Source organism: Littorina saxatilis, linkage group LG13 (genome assembly GCF_037325665.1).
Source record: "Littorina saxatilis isolate snail1 linkage group LG13, US_GU_Lsax_2.0, whole genome shotgun sequence".
Taxonomy (NCBI): Eukaryota; Metazoa; Mollusca; class Gastropoda; order Littorinimorpha; family Littorinidae; genus Littorina; species Littorina saxatilis.
Window position 1 is genome coordinate 18,122,008 of NC_090257.1, and position 20,990 is coordinate 18,142,997.

General features: G+C 47.4%; 2 protein-coding genes across 4 annotated transcripts in view; one reads left to right on the forward strand and one right to left on the reverse strand.

The window, feature by feature from the left end:
- The window catches only part of LOC138983786 (mitogen-activated protein kinase kinase kinase kinase 4-like), a 62,467-nt gene that overhangs the window by 32,338 nt on the left and 9,139 nt on the right, over positions 1-20,990 (forward strand). For 2 of the 3 annotated variants that reach the window (XM_070357111.1, XM_070357113.1), the window contains exons 20-26: positions 8,785-8,929; positions 9,149-9,279; positions 14,839-15,037; positions 15,942-16,007; positions 16,820-16,965; positions 19,737-19,803; positions 20,843-20,943. In XM_070357111.1, the coding sequence (XP_070213212.1) occupies positions 8,785-8,929; positions 9,149-9,279; positions 14,839-15,037; positions 15,942-16,007; positions 16,820-16,965; positions 19,737-19,803; positions 20,843-20,943 (855 nt within the window). The remainder of the gene's footprint in view (positions 1-8,784; positions 8,930-9,148; positions 9,280-14,838; positions 15,038-15,941; positions 16,008-16,819; positions 16,966-19,736; positions 19,804-20,842; positions 20,944-20,990) is intronic. The other variant, XM_070357112.1, reaches the window with a different exon arrangement.
- The window catches only part of LOC138983798 (translationally-controlled tumor protein homolog), a 140,415-nt gene that overhangs the window by 20,899 nt on the left and 98,526 nt on the right, over positions 1-20,990 (reverse strand). The window lies entirely within an intron of this gene.

A 20,990-nucleotide genomic window follows, 5' to 3' on the forward strand; every position in this document is an offset into this window, starting at 1 on the left:
CTCTCTCTCTCTCTCTCTCTCTCTCTCTCTCTCTCTCTCTCTCTCTCTCTCTCTCTCTCTCTCTTTCAGCGCTCAATGAGATCGATTGTGGGCCGACACTGAAGCTTATTTATGAGAGTCTGAACAAACGCGGTTAGCACACCGAGGGAGGGGAGGAGGGTGGTCGTGCTACTGTGTGTGTGTGTGAGTGAGTGGAGAGAGAGAGAGAGAGAGAGAGAGAGAGAGAGAGAGAGAGAGAGAGAGAGAGAGAGAGAGAGAGAGAGATGGGGGAGACTGTATAAGTATTGACAAAAAGAGACCATAGTTTTGCAGTCATTCATGGCACAGCTATTTCCTTGCTCTGTGTTTTGTCTGAGTCAGTATCACGGAGCCTGGCCGGGGCTGGTCGATAAGTATTGTACCCTGTTCTTCCATCGACCGGCCCAGGACATTGCTACAAGCCCCTGTGCTCTGTTTCTCTGGCGCCAGACTTTGAGTAACTACTCGAGTGGCAGAATGTAATGGTTGTTTAGACTGCACTAATCAGGTTAACTCCCTCCTTATCGTCCTACCCCCCCCCCCCCCCCCCCATCCCCTTAACGACTGTGATCCACCTTACGCAATGTTCTCCGCTGTGGCGGCAGGCGCTGTCAGCTGATAGTCATAGCACACACAGTCACATATACTGGACAGCGCTGGCAGCTGATCGCGCACAGACTAACATGGGTTTTCGTGCAGATCCATACTTAGGGTGTCCGCAGACCGCTACCACTCTATATCAGCCACTGATTTGGTTGTGTCTGTGTAAACTGGTGGACTGCGGCGCCGCACGACAGACAGACAGAGGTACGGCAGCAGCAGTGGTGTAGCTAAATAGCAGTATCGATGTTGAGGGTCGAGGGAGGGTGTGTGGGGCACACGACAGCCAGGCGGCACGAGGCGGGGCGTGGCCAGCAGACAAACTATTTTCATAATGCCATGGCTGGCAGCGGGCTGAAACACACTGTAGGCGACTTGCCTGTGGCGTTTCCTGATTGCATCTTGCTCTCCACTCGTCTGTCCGCACTCCCCACCACTCGCCGCCCCGTCATCATGTGTTTCTGTCTTCGCGGTGCGGTGTGTGTTGTGTAGTGGTCACATCGTCCTCTCGACTCCTCTAGCCGCCCTCCTCCTTGTCAGGCCTGACGCTAGTCATTGACCGCTGTCCTTGCGAGGTCTAACGCTAGTCACCGACCCCGAGTTTATTGCGTCACTGACAGTGACGACCGCCACGCCTCGCGGCTCCTCACAGAGCGCTGCATTCCGTCACAGACGCAGTTGTTAGTGGCAGTCACAGTTCGCTGCGTTGTTTCACTTGTCGGGTCTGTATTCCCTGTGACGGTTCAGTGCTTTCTGTTAAACACTGGGACAGCCTGTGTCGTGACCCTTGAACCAGCCCCGTTTAGCGTTAGACTGGAGTCACGTGCTGTGTGTGTTGATGACAGTGAATGGCGTGCATAACGATGATGTTGTAACACAGATTCCTGTGGGCCGTTACCTTGACTATCGCCACACTTCACGCTAGCATTAGACTGGACTCACGTGCCGTGTGTGTTGGTGACAGCGAGTAAGGTGCATGTAGTGTTATGAACCAGGTTTGTGTGGGCCCTTACCATCACCTTAACTGTGTCGTCACTTTGGAAAAAGCAAAATCCAACACTTCAACCAGGCAATATTTGACGTGGTGTGGCCCCAATGGGCCAGAAAATAATACCGCTTTATGCCACTCGATGTGGGACAATGAAAGCCTTACATTTCCTGGTTGAGATGATAGCAGCACTGAAAGCCAGTAAGTGTATAGCTGATTGCAGTGTGACATGTTGGGAAATGACATGATTTCAATAACTTCCTATGACAGCCTGGCCCATTGGCTTGACCACTTTGGTTGACCGTGCCCTCACACATCGGCCGACACGGACTGAATCACGGTTGATGTCCGATACCCATCACGAAAGAAACAGTGACCAAATACGCTAGGAAACGGTACAGCAGAGGTAGATAAGAGAACCCTGACATCACTAGGATTGATGTCGAAGAAGCAGAGAGAATCCACCGAGTGCCAATAGTCTCAGACCACTGCCCGTTGTGGTAGGTGCCCGTGTCATCGTGGCGACCTCAACCGTGATGTCGGGGTGGCGGGGGTCGGAGGGGGGTGTACGTCGCTTGGCCAAGGCGTTACTGCAGCGCCTGTCCGTGCTCACCCTCACCCTCACCCCCGCCACCCCGCTAGTGGAGGAACGGGTGGACTTGTTTCACTACTTCACCATCGTCGATAACTACTACTACATCCTGGTCAAGGTACGTTGCGCTCGCTATGGGTGTGGGCCGCTCCACAGTCTGTCTAAACATTATTGAGAATTTTGCCTCGGACTTGAATCAAGTTTTAAGCTCCTACTATAAACGGTCACGGCAAATTATACATCAACGTAAAGGTTATCCAGTGCCCTATTTGAGTAAATGTTCCATTTCTGAATTATCTCCTCTTGGTTCTGCCAGACGACAATTATTATCGCGCTTGATTGGAAAGTAAGGGTTTACTTAAAGACAATTGAGTTCCTTCTGACAAGCCATCCTTTGACCTGCCGACCGGCCACGGTGTTAGCAAGGGGGATTTGAAATAGCAACATGTCCATTGGAAATTGTATTTCAACAAGAACTTGCGCTACGAAAGGTTTATCCCCATTGTCCTTAGTTAGATTGTTGTTGAATTAAAAAGTAATTTAATGGAAATGTAACCTGTCATGTAAAAGAAACCAAAATTAAAATTTCATTGAAAAAAAAAAGACCCCCCCCCCCCCAAAAAAAAAGACGAAAGAGGCAAAAAAGATGGGTTGAAGCAGCCTTGCATATGCAACTGAGGTCAAAAAAGAAAAAAAAAGAAAAAGAAAAAAAAAACCTCCCCTCACACCCCTCTACCGCCTTCCTTTAGTGATCGATCAACACCGGTAATCCCCCCCCCCCCCCCCAACGGTAATTGGTGCCTGCCCCTGACAGTCCGTCCATCATCATTTACGAGTCTCGGAGCCAGACACCTGCGCTTGATTAGGGCGAGGCAATAAGGGTCGGCTCGTCTTTCAACCCAACACCAGGCTGGCCACGCGCTAATGCACATTTTTGCTATCAATAAAACATGGTTATCGTTGTGTTCAAAAAAGGTTATTGCAGGGTTTTGCTGCACAGTGATCTGTACATCTTCACATAACAGAAACTGATTTCTTTCAACATTCAACAAATCATTTATAACATTAAAACCTTTCTCTATCCAGCAAACTCCCCTCACACAGAAAGGTGTGAGGGGAGTTTGCTCTATCCTGCAAACTCCCCTCACACAGAAAGATGTGAGGGGAGTTTGCTGGATAGAGCTGTGCTGAGGCGCCCTCTCCCGCACAATGACACTGGGCAAGTCAAGTCAAGGCGGAGTACGAGTTCTTCCAATTCAGGCATGACAATCTTCCGAGTTTTTGAGGAATTCCTCGTTTTGAACATCACTCAGTCTGGGTGTCCAGTTTCGACATAAAAACGGACACATTAAATTGATCTGCAAGCTTTGAGAAACACTCCTCCTGTGTAATAATTTTCGCTTCTGCTCTTGCACCAGGGTTGGGACAAAGAGTTTAAATCTTCTACATTTTGTTTTCTTTTGATTTGGCAAACCGTATTTCTTCTTTTTTGACCATTTTCTATTCTCATTTAGAGTATGGAGAGATGACATCATCTGCTTTTATTGCACACTGACATGGTTCACACAACGGAGAGCCCTTTGCACGTTAGTAACATTGCACACTGAAATAGTAGGGCAGACATGCATCATTTTTATGGGGGCGAGGACGCCCCCATTCTATACGGATAGTTTCGAGGTTGACCATGGGCAGCGCCATTTTGTTGTGAAATACGTCATCAGTTTGTGTACACAGGAAGTTGTGACATCCGTCACCCTATGGGAGGGGTGACGTCAAAATTGTTCATCTGTAGAAAGTTGTGAAATCCGTCACCCTATGGGAGGGGTGACGTCAAAATTGGTCATCACAGAGTTTGTGTAACACAGGAAGTTGTGAAATACGTCACCCTATGGGAGGGGTGACGTCAAAATTGTTCAACAAAAACATGATATGTCGCATTGTGCAGGGTCAACTGCAACAAACTCAAACCGAGCCATTCATACCTAGCTGTATTTGAGTGACTTATATACCCGACATTTTTATTTCTTATTTTTAGCACAGGTGTAGGAAAAATCATGAACCAAAATGTTATTTATTTTCTAATTTAACATTTTTTTTACAAATATGACCATGGTCTTTTAAACATACAGTGACATTAAACATTGTTATGTTAAAAAAAAGAAAAAAGAAAAAAAGCTTTTGTGCACAAATCAGAAAATACATTGTACATTTTACCTACAGGCCAAACCGTGAGTGTCTGTGGCAAAGCCCGACCCAGGAAATTGCACTGATTTTATATTTAGATCAGAGAGAAATTGTCAAGAACAGGCGCTTGCATTTGGATGTGTCCAATGATAGTAGGTTTGGTTGTGATCAATCAGAATAATGTAGGAATAAAAATGTATGACAGTTTAGTATGATGACATGTAATTCACATATGCTGAAATATGATATTATACATCATGTAATATTATTATGGCTGTTGCCATGACCATGAAACCCAACAAAGGTTTAATGTAATGTAATTCAAAATACCAAAACCGAGCACCTATTAATCTCGTCTTTGCGCGTGAAGATTGAGGCCGTCTGCCAGCAGCGGTTAGGTCATACAGTGGAACCCCTCTCTAGCGACCTTTAAAATGTTGACAAAAATCGGTCCTTGTGGAGGGGGGTCCTTACAGAGGGAGGGGGGCGGAGTCAGGGGGCCACAAAGAAAGTCAGATTAAAAAAAAACTAAAAAAACAGAGAAGTTTGAGTTGCTGACGACCGTTCTCTCTGAAAGCAAACTGCTTCGATTTCATGTTTGTCCTTGGTGTCCACCAGTTCTGGTGCATGTACTACCCTGGCCAAGTTTCCTCTCAAGACATCAAAGAGACCGCCCCAGTATACTCTACAGCCTCTGGGCGAACCACCTCTCATAGCTAAAACTGGGTCAATGACCCCTGGGAAGAAGGTCAGTGTCTATAAAATTTTACTCCTAGGCCTGCGGCCAGGGGGGGGGGGGGGGGGAGTATACCGGTACCATTTGAGAATCAGACCAAATGAGAATTGAACCATTTGAGAACATCCTTTTTTTTCAATCACTACATCGAAGGCCTGCGGCCCGGGGTTCACAAGGGTTGGTTTGTTTGTTTGTTTCAAACCCACACCCATATACACACATTTCCCATTTAAACCATTTGTCGGCCCCCTGTCGATATTTATCGACTAAGTTCCTTGTATCATTTTGTCTTTGTCCAGATAACTGCCTATAGAAATTATGTCACGCGTACATCATTTGTAGAGAAAAATAATGATACAGAGACGCACAACTGGTTACTTTTACTTTTTCAATGCAAAACATGAACAGTAAATCTGCCGTTGAGGACGGACTGAACAAATCAAAACTCTAGTGTCAGCCCATTTTCTCGTCGCTTGCTGTGTGTGGGATGCAGAGAGAGCAGAAAGAGCGGGTCGCAAATCAATTTATTTCTCAATAATAAACCAGCATCAACCAGCAACAGTGGCAGCGAGGGAAGGAGGGGAGGTGTGTGTGAGAGGGGGGGGGGGGGTGCAGGGGAGAAAAAAAGCCTTTGATAAAGAGTTAGCATAACTGCGTGCAGTTAGTGTAGCGGTGTGCGGTGAGCATTATGTATCGATTGAACACTGCATACCCCTTCTTTGAGCCATTTGACGTCACAGTCCGACTAAAACTCATAATTAGGAAGCTAGGCGAGACTACAAAAGAGTGCGTGTTTGTGTGCATTGTTCTGCTAAATGGTATTGTGGTGTTATGGTGTGTGTTGTTGGTTGCACGTGTGGTTTTACATACGGGACAATGGCTCAGTAACTTGAAAACAATGAGGGCGGCAGTCGCACCAGCCACATGTTCATTGATATTTCTCCAACTCTCTACATTGATATTTCTCTAACTCTCTACATTGATATTTCTCTAACTCTCTACATTGATATTTCTGCAACTCTCTACATTTATATTTCTCTCCCTCTCTACATTGATCTCGTCCCGACTCGCCCTCTCCAATCTCTGCACCACCACCCCTCCGCTCCCTGCTATCGGTTCCTGCCTCCTGTGAGGGAACGAAACAGGGAAGCTACGGGCTTCTGTAGCACCAGACTCGGAGTCGCTTGACCTTCATTGCGAAAGGCACGGGTAGTCGGCCGTGAATGATATCGATTTGATTTTCTCGTAGTATCACCGCACAACCAATGTGTCCGATGCCTCGTCGTCTGGCCAGGGAAGGAAGTGGGGGGAGGGGGGGGGGGGGGGGACAATGTTGACGCAAAATGTTTTTCTTGCCGATTGAAGGGGTAGGCTAAGCGTTTCAAGTGTAGCGCTGTGTGTGTGTTTGTGTGAGAGAGAGATTTGTGTGAGAGAGAGAGGGAGAGGGGTAGACAGATAGAGAGGGGAAGAGAGAGAGGGTTGGTAAAGAGTGAGAGGGAGGTAGAGAGAGAGAGAGGGGGACGGGGGGGAGGGGGTAGAACGAGAGTGAAAGGGGAGAGAGGGGAGAGTGAGGAGAAGATAAGATCGTCATTAACGAGGGTAATAATGGCATAAGTAAACAGGTGGGTTTTTATACATCCAGCCCTCGCCCATGAGAGAGAGAGAGAGGGGGGTAGGGAGAAGGAGAGAGAGTTGGGGAGAAGGAGAGAGAGATATGAGAGCGAGAGAGAGAGGTAGGGAGAAGGAGAGAGAGAGTTGGGGAGAAGGAGAGAGAGAGATGTGCGAGAGAGAGAGAGAGGTAGGGAGAAGGAGAGAGAGTTGGGGAGAAGGAGAGAGAGATATATGAGAGCGAGAGAGGATAGAGAGAGAGTGGGGGAGAAGGAGAGAGATAAGAAAGAGTGGGAGTGGAGAGAGAGAGTGGGGGAAAAGGAGAGAGATATGAAAAATAGAGAGAGAGAGAGTGTGGGGGAGAAGGAGAGAGATAAGAAAGATAGAGGGAGAGAGATAAGAAAGGGAGAGAGAGTGGGGGAGAAGCAGAGAGATAAGAAAGCGCGAGAGAGAGAGAGAGATATAAGAAAGAGAGAAATAAGAAAGAGAGCAGAGTGAGGGAAGAGAGAGAGAGAGAGGCGGAAGAGAGAGCAGATCTGGAGCTGTTCAGTCAAAACGAGGACACTGTAATAATACCAGTCTGGGAGTAACGGGATGCGGGGCCGGCAGTGGGATGATTTGTTGTCAGATTTATTGGCGGCCATGTCGTGGGACGTGAGAGGATTATGCGTTGGCAGTCTTGATCGCCGGGGTCAGTGTAGGTCGTGAGGAGGAAAGGAAATGAGTTGACTCACCCAGTGAGAGAGTGTGTGTGTGTGTGTGTGTGTGTGTGTGAGTGTGTGTGTTGTGTGAGTGTGTGTGTGTGTGTGTTTGAGTGTGAGTGTGTGTGAGTGTGTGTGTTGTGTGAGTGTGTGTGTTGTGTGAGTGTGTGTGTGTGTGTTTGAGTGTGTGTGTGTGTGTGTGTGTGTGAGTGTGTGTGTTGTGTGAGTGTGTGTGTGTGTGTGTGTTTGAGTGTGTGTGTGTGTGTGTGTGTGTGTGTGTGTGTGAGTGTGTGTGTGTGTGTGTGTGTTGTGTGAGTGTGTGTGTTGTGTGAGTGTGTGTGTGTTTGAGTGTGAGTGTGTGTGTGTGGAAGGGAATGAGTTTATCCCCCGGAGTGAATGGGACGGAGTGAATGGGACGATCAGGGCTGACTCAAAACTTGTCTCTTTCCAGCAAATGTATTGGCGAGGGAGAAAAAGCTTGTCAGTGAGCGCCATACCCCCCCCCCCCCCCCCCCCCCCCCTCCTCCTGCGCCTCCTCTGTTACCTTCTCCAATCAGGTCTAAACGGGAGGAGTATTGAAATGGATTTAATTTACAGACGTCATGAACAAAAAAAATGGTCATGGGGGGGCGGCGCCTCGCAGCAGCATTGTACTGTTAGGTGAGAATGCTGCTCATAGTGACAAAGATAGTGACTATGGAAAATGATGATGATGGAGAGATCCGTGGTGGGAACACAGGATATTGGTGATACAAGGTTAGCATTGACATCCCACAGGTTAGTGTATTCATGTTACATCAGCTACATGATGGCTCTCCACTGTCTCACTGAGTCCTCCCTCCCCCCCCCCCCTTCACGTGCCCCCAAAACAGTGTCTGGGCCATGGGGCACCTAAAATAAGGGTCCACTTGAGTTGTGTATCATTGTTGTTGTATCATGTTCACATTGAATAAAATCTTGTTTGAGGCGTGCAACTGTGTCAGCAAAAAACATCTTGATGTGACAGACAAGCTGCGTGTTGTACACATGTATGGTTTGCATGATGAACACGTCTGGTGTTTGTGTGTGTAGTGTTTAAGGCTGAACTGGTCTAAGTGTTTTACCTTCATCACTTTCATCAGTGCATTGTTTTGTTGATGCAGAACAAGCCAGAGCCCTCTGTTCAGGATGGAAACAGACAATTTGTTGTATTGTGTGTGCAATGGACAAGTCTTGTGTTTGTATGCTGAAAGTGTGTGAAGGTGTTTGTACCTTGAAGTGTGTGTGCAGTGTTTTAGGCTGAACTGGTACACAGCTCAGATGGTTCAGATTGCGTTACCTTCATCACTTTCATCAGTGCATTGTTGTGTTGTTGCAGAACAAGTCAGAGCCGTCTATTCAGGATGGCAACAGACAGGGTGGCGGTCGTCGTGGTGACAGAGAGGCGGCGAGGAACTTGGGCAAGCCCCCATCAGCCCAGGTCCACAGGACATCATCCAACTCTTCTGCACCAGGTGCACTGGGTGAGTGGGTTGTTCAGGCACTGGGTGAGTGGGTTGTTCAGGCACTGGGTGAGTGGGTTGTTCAGGCACTGGGTGAGTGGGTTGTTCAGGCACTGGGTGAGTGGGTTGTTGAGTTTCCGTGTGAGTGGGGTGTGTTGTTGGGAGGATGCTGTGTGTATCTGAAGCTTCTGTCAGCACAGGATCACACAACCTCATCTCTCTCTTACTATATTTGTGCAGCCAACGTGCAGTCTCCGCGTCACGGCAACAGCAGTAACGTGATGCCGGACTTACTGCCCCCCCACACCCCCCCGCAGTCTCGCTCGCCCCCCACCCCCCAGCGACCACAGGACAAGACCACGTCTGACGAGGTACGTTGCTCTGTCTCCACCACTAGGCTGCCATCCCCTGGGTAGGGTTGTCGTCAACATCATGAATGGTTACCTTGTTACACAGTACTGTCATTTTAGTCGGCTACCATCCCCTGGGTAGGGTTGTCGTCAACATCATGAATGGTTACCTTGATACACAGTACTGTCATTTTAGTCAGCTACCATCCCCTGGGTAGGGTTGTCGTCAACATCATGAATGGTTACCTTGTTTCACAGTACTGTCATTTTAGTCAGCTACCATCCCCTGGGTAGGGTTGTCGTCAACATCATGAATGGTTACCTTGTTTCACCGTACTGTCATTTTAGTCAGCTACCATCCCCTGGGTAGGGTTGTCGTCAACATCATGAATGGTTACCTTGTTTCACCGTACTGTCATTTTAGTCAGCTACCATCCCCTGGGTAGGGTTGTCGTCAACATCATGAATGGTTACCTTGTTTCACAGTACTGTCATTTTAGTCAGCTACCATCCCCTGGGTAGGGTTGTCGTCAACATCATGAATGGTTACCTTGTTACACAGTACTGTCATTTTAGTCAGCTACCATCCCCTGGGTAGGGTTGTCGTCAACATCATTAACGGTCCCCTTGCTCAGTAACTCAGTACTATCACGTCACCTACCACCCCCACCCCCACCCCCCATTGAAACGTTGCTAGGGCAGTTACATGAAACGTTGCTAGGGCAGTTACATATACAGCAGTACCTGCGATGTGTGGACCCTCCCATGAGAGGACACCTCCCTTAAAAGGACACCTTCTCTTGTCCCTTTGTCTATTATCTCTACCAAAGTATACCTGTTATGAAAGGACACCTGAAATGTAGGGACACTTTTGGCTGATCCCAAGGGTGTCCTTTCATCGCAGGTACCACTGTTACGCATACAGAGAGAATCATCCCTTTGGTTTGAGTGGGCTTGGCCATGATATCAGTTTGAGCTGTACATCTCTGTCTCATGTGTTTTTGTGTTGGGAAGGGGGTGTGCAGACAGGTAGCTAGCGGTGCTAACAGTAACAGCATGATCCCACGTCTCTTTAACATGGCGCTCAGGCTTTCTGAACCGCCCAGCTTGAAGCCACCATCCACACCTTGAGTAGCTTGTAGTCGCTGCCGCCAGAACGATTAGCCTTGTAACCAGTGACTGAGCTTCTGTGAAGATAAGTTCTGTAACCAGTGACTGAGCCTCTGTAAAGATACCTATTGTAACTAGTGACTGAGCCTCTGTAAAGATACCTGTTGTAACTAGTGACTGAGCCTCTGTGAAGATAAGTGTTGTAACCAGAGAATGAGCCTCTGTGAAGATAAGTACTGTAACCAGTGACTGAGCCTCTGTGAAGATAAGTACTGTCACCAGTGACTGAGCCTGTATGAAGATAAGTACTGTAACCAGTTGCTGAGCCTGTATGAAGATAAGTACCATAACCAGTGACTGAGCCTCTGTGAAGATAAGTACTGTAACCAGTGACTGAGCCTCTGTGAAGATAAGTACTGTAACCAGTGACTGAGCCTGTGTGAAGATAAGTACTGTAACCAGTGACTGAGCCTGTGTGAAGATAAGTACTGTAACCAGTGACTGAGCCTCTGTGAAGATAAGTCCTGTAACCAGTGACTGAGCCTCTGTGAAGATAAGTACTGTCACTTGTGACTGAGCCTGTATGAAGATAAGTACTGTAACCAGTGACTGAGCCTGTATGAAGATAAGTACTGTAACCAGTGACTGAGCCTCTGTGAAGATAATTACTGTAACCAGTGACTGAGCCTCTGTGAAGATAAGTACTGTAACCAGTGACTGAGCCTGAATGAAGATAAGTACTGTAACCAGTGACTGAGCCTGAATGAAGATAAATACTGTAACCAGTGACTGAGCCTGAATGAAGATAAGTACTGTAACCAGTGACTGAGCCTGAATGAAGATAAATACTGTAACCAGTGACTGAGCCTGTGTGAAGATAAGTACTGTAACCAGTGACTGAGCCTGTATGAAGATAAGTACTGTAACCAGTGACTGAGCCTGTGTGAAGATAAGTACTGTAACCAGTGTGACAGTTAAGTTTGTCCTCGCTCACACAGCTATCCTGTGAACTGTGGATTTTGGTCGTTGAGCAATGGCTCATTTTATGACTATTACTATTAGCTCCTGTCACTTATTTTTGAATCTTCCACTGTAACATGTTACCACTAATTTCCTCCGTACTGTAGCTGTCAGCCATGTTTGTGAGCGGTTCAGTGACCTATAAACTCCCCATCACATGCGTTCATCATACCACCATTGGTGCCTTTTCTTATTCAGTTCCCCTTTGGAATGTAGTGTAAATGGCACTGTTGATGTGCTGAGAGTCTATACTGTGACGGAATTCCATTGGCATGGTTGTTTTGTTGAGGTTAACTAACACCTACCCTTCATGATGCAAGGTTTATGTTTTAAGATTAACTAACACCATCTGTTCATGATGCAAGGTTTACATCTTAAGATTAACTAACACCATCCGTTCATGATGCAAGGTTTACATCTTAAGATTAACTAACACCATCCGTTCATGATGCAAGGTTTATGTTTTAAGATTAACTAACACCATCCGTTCATGACAGGTTTATGTGTTAAGATTAACTAACACCTAAGATTAACTAACACCTAAGATTGACTAACACTATCCGTTCATGATATTTCCCTGTAAAGTTTGACTCATACCACTCCTTCATGATCAGTCTATCTCCATCTCTGTTCTGGCCACGTAGACAGTGTGTGTGGTGGGGGCTATGTCTCAATGGTCAATTAGACTGCTTGTGGTGGGGGCTATGTCTCGGTGGTGAATTAGACTGCTTGTGGTGGGGGCTATGTCTCGGTGGTGAATTAGACTGCTTGTGGTGGGGGTTGTGTCTCGGTGGTGAAGGGGGCCTTGTGTTACGGGTCTTAGGGCTGACTGAGACACGTAGCTGCTGTCCCCGTCACCAGAGAGGGTCCCAGTGACCATAGAGGGTCCCGGTGTTGATAGAGGGTCCCTGTGTTGATAGAGGGTCCATGTGTTCATAGAGGGTCCCTGTGTTGATAGAAGGTCCCAGTGACCATAGAGGGTCCCTGTGTCCATAGAGGGTCACGTTCACACTTTGGTGGTGGTCACAGCGGCTTGACGAACTTGCAGGCTAGCTGCTACAGTGGAACCCCGATTTCAAGACCTCCACAAATCCATGGGTGGGATTCTTCTGGTATAATTATGCCGGAAATCTGGATTTGTACTGCCTGTGGTGACGGTTTTGTTTGTTTGTTAATTATACAAATTCTTCAGCGTCTGGGGGCCCCTTAAAATTCTTCAGGATTCATGAAATTTTTCAGTCCCACCCATGCAAATCTGAGAGAATCAGAGCGTAAAAACGAGGGAGTCTAAAAATGGGTGTACATTTACAGAGGTTAAGAACAGAAAATGTGAGAAAAACAGGGTCTCAAAAGAGAGGGAGTCTTAAAACTTAAATCGGGGTTCTTAAAAAAGGGGTTCCACTGTATGGTAGATCTGCTTTCTTGCTTGACAGGGTAGTGTGGGTTTTGCATTGAGGGTGCTGCCCTGTGGCCTCTGTCTGCTCCTTAGTGTGCAGTGATTCTATTCTTGCACCTACCAGGTTTCAGCCAGAGGTCTAACAGGGCGATTGGATTGCATTGTTTGTTGTGCTGGTTTGTCTCAGTTTTTTTATGCAAGAAGCTGAATGACAATAACTATGTCTGACAGTTACATGTTAGCAGCGCCCAGTGTTATTTGGAGATGACAAATGATTTCTTTCCATGGGTCATTTTGAAAGGTTAAGTGAAGGAATGTTTATAGATCGCTGCCTTTGATGTGCTCTGCCTGGTCAGACGAAAAGATGCTAAGTTTCCTGTGTTCAGTCACACGTTTTTATTAAGTTTCCTGTGTTCAGTCACAAGTTTCCTGTGTTCAGTCACAAGTTTCCTGTGTTCAGTCACACATTTCTTGTGTTCAGTCACACATTTCCTTTGTTCAGTCATGTTTTAACAGGCAACTGCTTTTGTAGGAAAGTGTACTGATAACATACACATTTTACTCAGTCCTGAATGCAGAATTATTTGTACTTTACTTGACTCAATGTTGGTGTGTGTGTTTTCTGGCTGTGTGCTAACGATGGGCGTGTATGTGTTGGTGTGTGTGTTTCCTGGTCCTGTGCTAACGATATGCATGTGTGTTTTGATGAAAACCTAGTGTGCTAACATTTCACTGTTGGGACCCTGCTACTTATCCACTTTCCATCCCAGAAGTACTTTTAACATGTCTCATGCAGCCTGATGTTCCTGACTTTTTACATTTAGTCAATGTTTGACTCCATGGGTGTAAATAGACAATGTTTGGAAATAACTCTGTCGGGTTTGTATGAGTTGTGAAAGAGTGAATACCCTTGCTTTTAGTGAGTCAAACAATCCACACTATGGGGACTGGCCCTTGGATTGTTTGTCTCACTAAACCTAAGGGTATTCACTCTGTCATAACCCATACCAACCTGACAGAGTTATTTCCAGACCTCGTCTATTGCTGACTGACCTCGTCTTGCTCTGTGGTGGCTGCTGCCTGGTTGTATTGTGGTTATCTTCCTTCACGCTCACCCCCCTTCCCTCCCTACCTTTCCCCATCTTCCTCGCTTCTTCTGTTCACTCTGCCCCCTCCCCCCCCCTCCCCCCCCCTCCCCCCCTCCCCCCCTCCCCCCCTCCCCCCCCCCTCCCCCCCTCCCCCCCCCTCCCCCCCCCTCCCCTATTGTATATGTAAATTTGTCTGTTCACTCTGCCCCCCCTACCTCCCCTCCCCCCCCCCCCCCATTTGTATGTTTAAAGTTGTCTGTTCACACTGCACACTGCCCCCCCCCCCCTCCCCGCTTCCCCCCTTCCCATTGTATGTGGAGTTTTCTGTTCACTCTGTCCCCCATTGTATGTGTGGAGTCTGTTCAGTTCACTATACCCCCCCCCCCCCATTCCCCATTGTTTGTGTGGAGTTTTCTGTTTACTTTCACTAGTGCAGTGTTTGTAGGGTTTTCTCTTCACAATGCTCTTGAAGTGTTGGTGGCTTTTTTTCTGTTCACACTCACACCTGGAATGATAATGGATGTCTGTGCTGACGGTGACTGCGTAGCTTGTGTTGGTTTTTCTCTCACACTCGCTCGTCTTCAGTGCCCCTGTGAGGACGGTAGTTTTTACCGCTGTGGGTTGTTTAGCAGTATGGTGTGTTAACACAGATCCCTCTCTATGGTGTGTTTGGTGCCCACCCCCCTGTCTCTTGGTGTTGCTGTTAGCGGTGTGGTGTAGTGTTAACTCAGACCCCTCTCTTTGGTGCCTACCCCCTCCCCCCCCCCCCTCCCCCCCTGTCTCTTGGTGTAGTACGGTGTAGCGGTGTAGGAAGTGTGTTAACACAGACCCCGCTCTCTCTTTGTGCGTCTTCGTGTCTCACTGGCCAGAGTCTCTGTCTGTCGCTCTCCCCGACTGTTCTCATGTCCCCCCATCACCCCACAGTACCGCCAGGCAGTCAGCCAGCAACCTTCCATGCGTCACCAGAGATCCTTCTCCGCCTTTGGCTTTGGGGCGGGCGGTGGCACCGGGACCTTGACCTCTTTGTCGTCCACCTCGCGGCGCGGGTCACAGATCAACGTCAATGTGACGCCGTCCTCCGCCACAGAGGGCGTCGGAGACACGCCCGAGATCCGCAAGTACAAGAAGCGCTTTGGATCCGACATCTTGTGTGCTGCATTGTGGGGTAAGTCTGGCTGTCACGTCTGTTAGGGTTGAGTGTGTCCTTGGTTTAGGCCTTATTTTGCTACTGTCAGACCTGTTTACCCAAACAATTTCGCCGTATTTTGTACGCAAAGTTGCCAAAGATACGACCAATACGTTTGGAGAGAAAAAAATATGACGATCATACAAAAAAATCAAGTTTGATCGTGACCACTAAATGGAAGAAGAAAAAGAAGAAATCGAAAGTAGGTTGCCAAACCTGTTCTCGTGATAGCCCAGTGGATAAAATCCAGCTTTGACGATTGGTCAGTGTAAGACGTGAGACGTGATATGACGAGATTTTATCTGCCGCCATTGTTGTCATCGAGTCCAGCACGTTGACGAAAATGTCAAAGCGAAAAGCAGTAACGCCTAAAAGTTCCACTTCTGAAAACGGACAATGTTATTGCTTATTGCATATTTCATGAACGTTTCTTGTGAGTTGCAAAATACTCTCCATATTTTGAAAATACGCTGAATCTCGGTGAAAAGTACACCAAAGTCAAAGTGTGGGTAAACAGGTCTGTACTGTTGTTTCCCAAGGATCTAAGCATTCTTTTTAAGTGATACTTATTGTGAGCAGCTTGAAGAACCAGTACTTTATGTGGGTCAATGATTGATGTCATTCATTTTTCCTGATTTCTTAGATGATTTTAAGTGACTATAAACCGTCTTTTTACCATTTTTACCTTTTTACTGGATTTTACCATTGAATAAGTGTCCATACAGGGTTAAGAAGGGGTCATTTTACCTGTGTCATAATTACCTGCTGGTTGGCGCAGAGTTGAGTATACCTGAACATATAACACACCTGTGTCATAAAAACCTGAGATGAGTATACCTGTACATGTAACACACCTGACCCTTGCTCACCTCTCTCATGGCAGGTGTCAACCTCCTGATCGGCACGGAGAACGGTCTGATGTTGCTTGACCGCAGTGGTCAGGGTAAAGGTGAGTGCATCGATTTCGGTCATTCCACACGGATACGTCAGTCTGCATTGATATCCGTCACTGCAGTGTACATATTCATACAAGATGTGTTGTGTTGTGTTGCAGTGTACACGTTCATACAAGGCGTGTTGTGTTGCAGTGTACACCTTCATACAAGGCGTGTTGTGTTGCCGTGTACACGTTCATACAAGGCATGTTGTGTTGCCGTGTACAGGTTCATACAAGGCGTGTTGTGTTGCAGTGTACACGTTCATACAAGGTGTGTTGTGTTGCAGTGTACATGTTCATACAAGGCGTGTTGTGTTGTCATGTACACGTTCATACAAGGCGTCTTGTGTTGCAGTGTACACCTTCATAGAAGGCGTGTTGTGTTGCAGTGTACACGTTCATACAAGGCGTGTTGTGTTGCCGTGTACATGGTCATACAAGGCGTGCTGTGTTGCCGTGTACACCTTCATACAAGGCGTGTTGTGTTGCCGTGTACACCTTCATACAAGGCGTGTTGTGTTGCAGTGTACACGTTCATACAAGGCGTGTTGTGTTGCCGTGTACACGTTCATACAAGGCATGTTGTGTTGCCGTGTACAGGTTCATACAAGGCGTGTTGTGTTGCAGTGTACACCTTCATACAAGGCGTGTTGTGTTGCAGTGTACACGTTCATACAAGGCGTGTTGTGTTGCCGTGTACATGTTCATACAAGGTGTGCTGTGTTCGTGTACACGTTCATACAAGTTGTGCTGCTGTGTACACGTTCATACAAGGCGTGTTGTGTTGCAGTGTACACATTCATACAAGGTGTGTTGTGTTGCAGTGTACACGCTGATCTCGCGGCGGCGGTTCCAGCAGATGGAGGTGCTTGAGGGGCAGAACATTCTGGTCACCATCTCCGGCAAGAAGAACAAGATCCGCGTCTACTACCTGTCCTGGCTCAAGACCAAGATCTTCAAGTCTGACGGGGTTAGTGTTTTTATTGGTTGATAGTGTTATGGGTAAGTGCGCTGATTAGTTAAACAAGATCTGCGTCTACTACCTGTCCTGGCTCAAGACCAAGATCTTCAAGTCTGACGGAGTGAGTGTTTTCATTGGTTGATAGTGTTAGGGTAAGTGCTCTTATTGGTTTAACAAGATCCGCGGTCTGATTGTTAGGCCGGCAATGTAGTGGAAGTCTACGATTGAATAACCAGAAACATGCACTCTTTTGTAGTCTCGGCTAGCCGACTAAATACGAGTTATAGTCAGACTCTGATTTGACTTGGCTCCAAGAATGATATTCCAATGTCCAATCGATACATATGTGGGTTTTTTGGTTTTTTTGTTGTTGTTTTTTTTGAAAATTTTTTATTCAAATAAATAACAACAATTAACAATATCTCATACAATGAATTAAATACAACTTATCGAGTACAACAAGCTAACTTTTTTTAACGTTTTGTTCTTCGAACACTCACACAAAAATGCTTCTTATCTGTAACTGCCTATTAAAAATACTTTCCAACATATGTGTTTGTTGTTTCCGTTTTGCTGATAGCAGTGTGTCCTGTTTTAGAGTTGTAAGACTTAGTGTCGAGAGACGCTGACAGATACTGACTGCTGGGTGTTGACAGATACTGACCGCTGGGTGTTGACAGACACTGACCGCTGGGTGTTGATAGACACTGACCGCTGGGTGTTGACAAATACTGACCGTTGGGTGTTGACAGACACTGACCGCTGGGTGTTGACAGACACTGACGGCTGGGTGTTGATAGACACTGACCGCTGGGTGTTGACAGACACTGACCGCTGGGTGTTGACAGATACTGACCGTTGGGTGTTGACAGACACTGACCGCTGGGTGTTGATAGACACTAACCGCTGGGTGTTCACAGATACTGACCGCTGGGTGTTGACAGACACTGACCGCTGGGTGTTGACAGACACTGACCGCTGGGTGTTGACAAATACTGACTGCTGGGTGTTGATAGACACTGACCGCTGGGTGTTGATAAACACTGACCGCTGGGTGTTGATAGACACTGACCGCTGGGTGTTGATAGACACTGACCGCTGGGTGTTGATAAACACTGACCGCTGGGTGTTGACAGACACTGACCGCTGGGTGTTGACATACACTGACCGCTGGGTGTTGACAAATACTGACCGTTGGGCGTTGACAGATACTGACCGCTGGGTGTTGACAGACACTGACCGCTGGGTGTTTACAGATACTGACCGCTGGGTGTTGACAAATACTGACCGTTGGGCGTTGACAGATACTGACCGCTGGGTGTTGACAGACACTGACTGCTGGGTGTTGATAGACACTGACTGCTGGGTGTTGATAGATACTCTCCGCTGGGTGTTGACAGACACTGCCTGCTGGGTGTTGATAGACACTGACCGCTGGGTGTTGAAAGATACTGACCGCTGGGTGTTGATAGACACTGACCGCTGGGTGTTGATAGACACTGACCGTTGGGTGTTGACAGACACTGACCGCTGGGTGTTGATAGACACTGACCGCTGGGTGTTGACAGATACTGACCGCTGGGTGTTGACAGACACTGACCGCTGGGTGTTGACAGACACTGACCGCTGGGTGTTGATAGACACTGACCGCTGGGTGTTGATAGACACTGACCGCTGGGTGTTGAAAGATACTGACCGCTGGGTGTTGATAGACACTGACCGCTGGGTGTTGACAGACACTGACCGCTGGGTGTTGACAGATACTGACGGCTGGGTGTTGACAGATACTGACGGCTGGGTGTTGAAAGATACTGACCGCTGGGTGTTGACAGACACTGACCGCTGGGTGTTGATAGACACTGACCGCTGGGTGTTGATAGACACTGACCGTTGGGCGTTGACAGACACTGACCGCTGGGTGTTGACAGACACTGACCGTTGGGCGTTGACAGACACTGACCGCTGGGTGTTGATAGACACTGACCGTTGGGCGTTGACAGACACTGACTGCTGGGTGTTGATAGACACTGACTGCTGGGTGTTGACAGATACTGACCGCTGGGTGTTGACAGATACTGACCGCTGGGTGTTGACAGATACTGACGGCTGGGTGTTGACAGATACTGTCCGCTGGGTGTTGATAAACACTGACTGCTGGGTGTTGATAGACACTGACCGCTGGGTGTTCATAGACACTGACCGCTGGGTGTTGACAGACACTGACTGCTGGGTGTTGACAGACACTGACCGCTGGGTGTTGACAGATACTGACCGCTGGGTGTTGACATACACTGACCGCTGGGTGTTGACAAATACTGACCGTTGGGCGTTGATAGATACTGGCTGCTGGGTGTTGATAAACACTGACTGCTGGGTGTTGACAGATACTGACTGCTGGGTGTTGATAGATACTGTCCGCTGGGTGTTGATAGATACTGTCCACTGGGTGTTGATAAACACTGACTGCTGGGTGTTGACAGATACTGACTGCTGGGTGTTGATAGATACTGTCCGCTGGGTGTTGATAGACACTGACTGCTGGGTGTTGATAGATACTCTCCGCTGGGTGTTGATAAACACTGACCGCTGGGTGTTGATAGACACTGACTGCTGGGTGTTGATAGACACTGACTGCTGGGTGTTGATAGACACTGACCGCTGGGTGTTGACAGATACTGACTGCTGTGTGTTGATAGATACTGTCCGCTGGGTGTTGATAAACACTGACTGCTGGTTGTTGACAGATATTGACCATGCTTTTTCCTTGTGATCTTTTTTAGCAGAGCGACAAGAAAAATGGCTTTGTCAACGTGGGAGAACTGGAAGGATGCGTGCATTTCAAGATAGGTGAGTGACAGCTTTTGTAGCCCTCATTCTTCGGTCACCACATTGAAATGCAATCATTTTAATCCTAGTAAGTCCAGATACACTTTGCATCAACAAACCTTGGGTTTGGCCAGTGTTGGTGTTTGTGTTTTTCCAAATGATTGTAAAGCACTTTGAGCAGGGTTAAACCCTGGGGGGCCGGGTAGCTCAGTTGGTTGAGCACTGGACTTGTGATCCTAAGGTCGCAGGTTCGAATCCCGGCAGGGACGGACATGGGTTAACTTTATGCACAGACTCATAGATGGTATCCATGTCCCATCCCCTCCTGATGGGTACACGTGCACTCAAGTTATCAGTGACTGTCATCACGCCATTGCGGCTGTGATCTTTGTACCAAGAGCCGGACTGCTCTGTTATCGATTTTGTTGTGGTGAAAATTTGACGATGGTCTGTCCGTACATTGGAGGTATGACCTGCTGTTGGGACCGAAAATGAGTGTCCGCGTCCACGTTTTGCAGGTGTCCGTTTAAGGGGGGGGGGGGGGGACAAATATAGAAGGAAAACACTCCGTGCCGAGCAAATGTGTCCGTACATGTCAGGTGTGCGCTCACGCCTAGGGCCGTACATTGCAGGGACTGCTGTAATGAAAAAATGCGCTCTAGAAATATATATTATTATTATTAAATGGATTGAGTGTGTTCGGTTTCAGCCCATTCAGTCCCACAGATTAACTGAAAGTTTTCATATCGCTTTACGTTTCTTGTTTATTCATCCCTGAGTGCCTAAAGGTTTTCAGGCAGCGCTTTGCTGTTGTATCCCAAATCTTTCTTTGGTCGTTATTCGAGGTCTTGCAAGTGGTGGGACAGGCATGGGGGTTTTGAAAGGGAGGGAGTCTTCTATCAGGGTCTTGAAAGGGGGGTTCTGCTGTAATTGGACATATGTGATACTTTCATCAGTGAAATACGAGCGAATCAAGTTCCTTGTGATAGCACGTTGATACTTTTTTAGTGAAATACGAGCGAATCAAGTTCCTTGTGATAGCACGTTGATACTTTTTCAGTGAAATACGAGCGAATCAAGTTCCTTGTGATAGCGCTGCAAGACAGCATTGAGATCTACGCCTGGGCTCCCAAACCCTACCACAAGTTTATGGCTTTCAAGGTGAGTTGTCTTCGCTCTATTTGTCCACCTATACCGTCTCCTTGTTC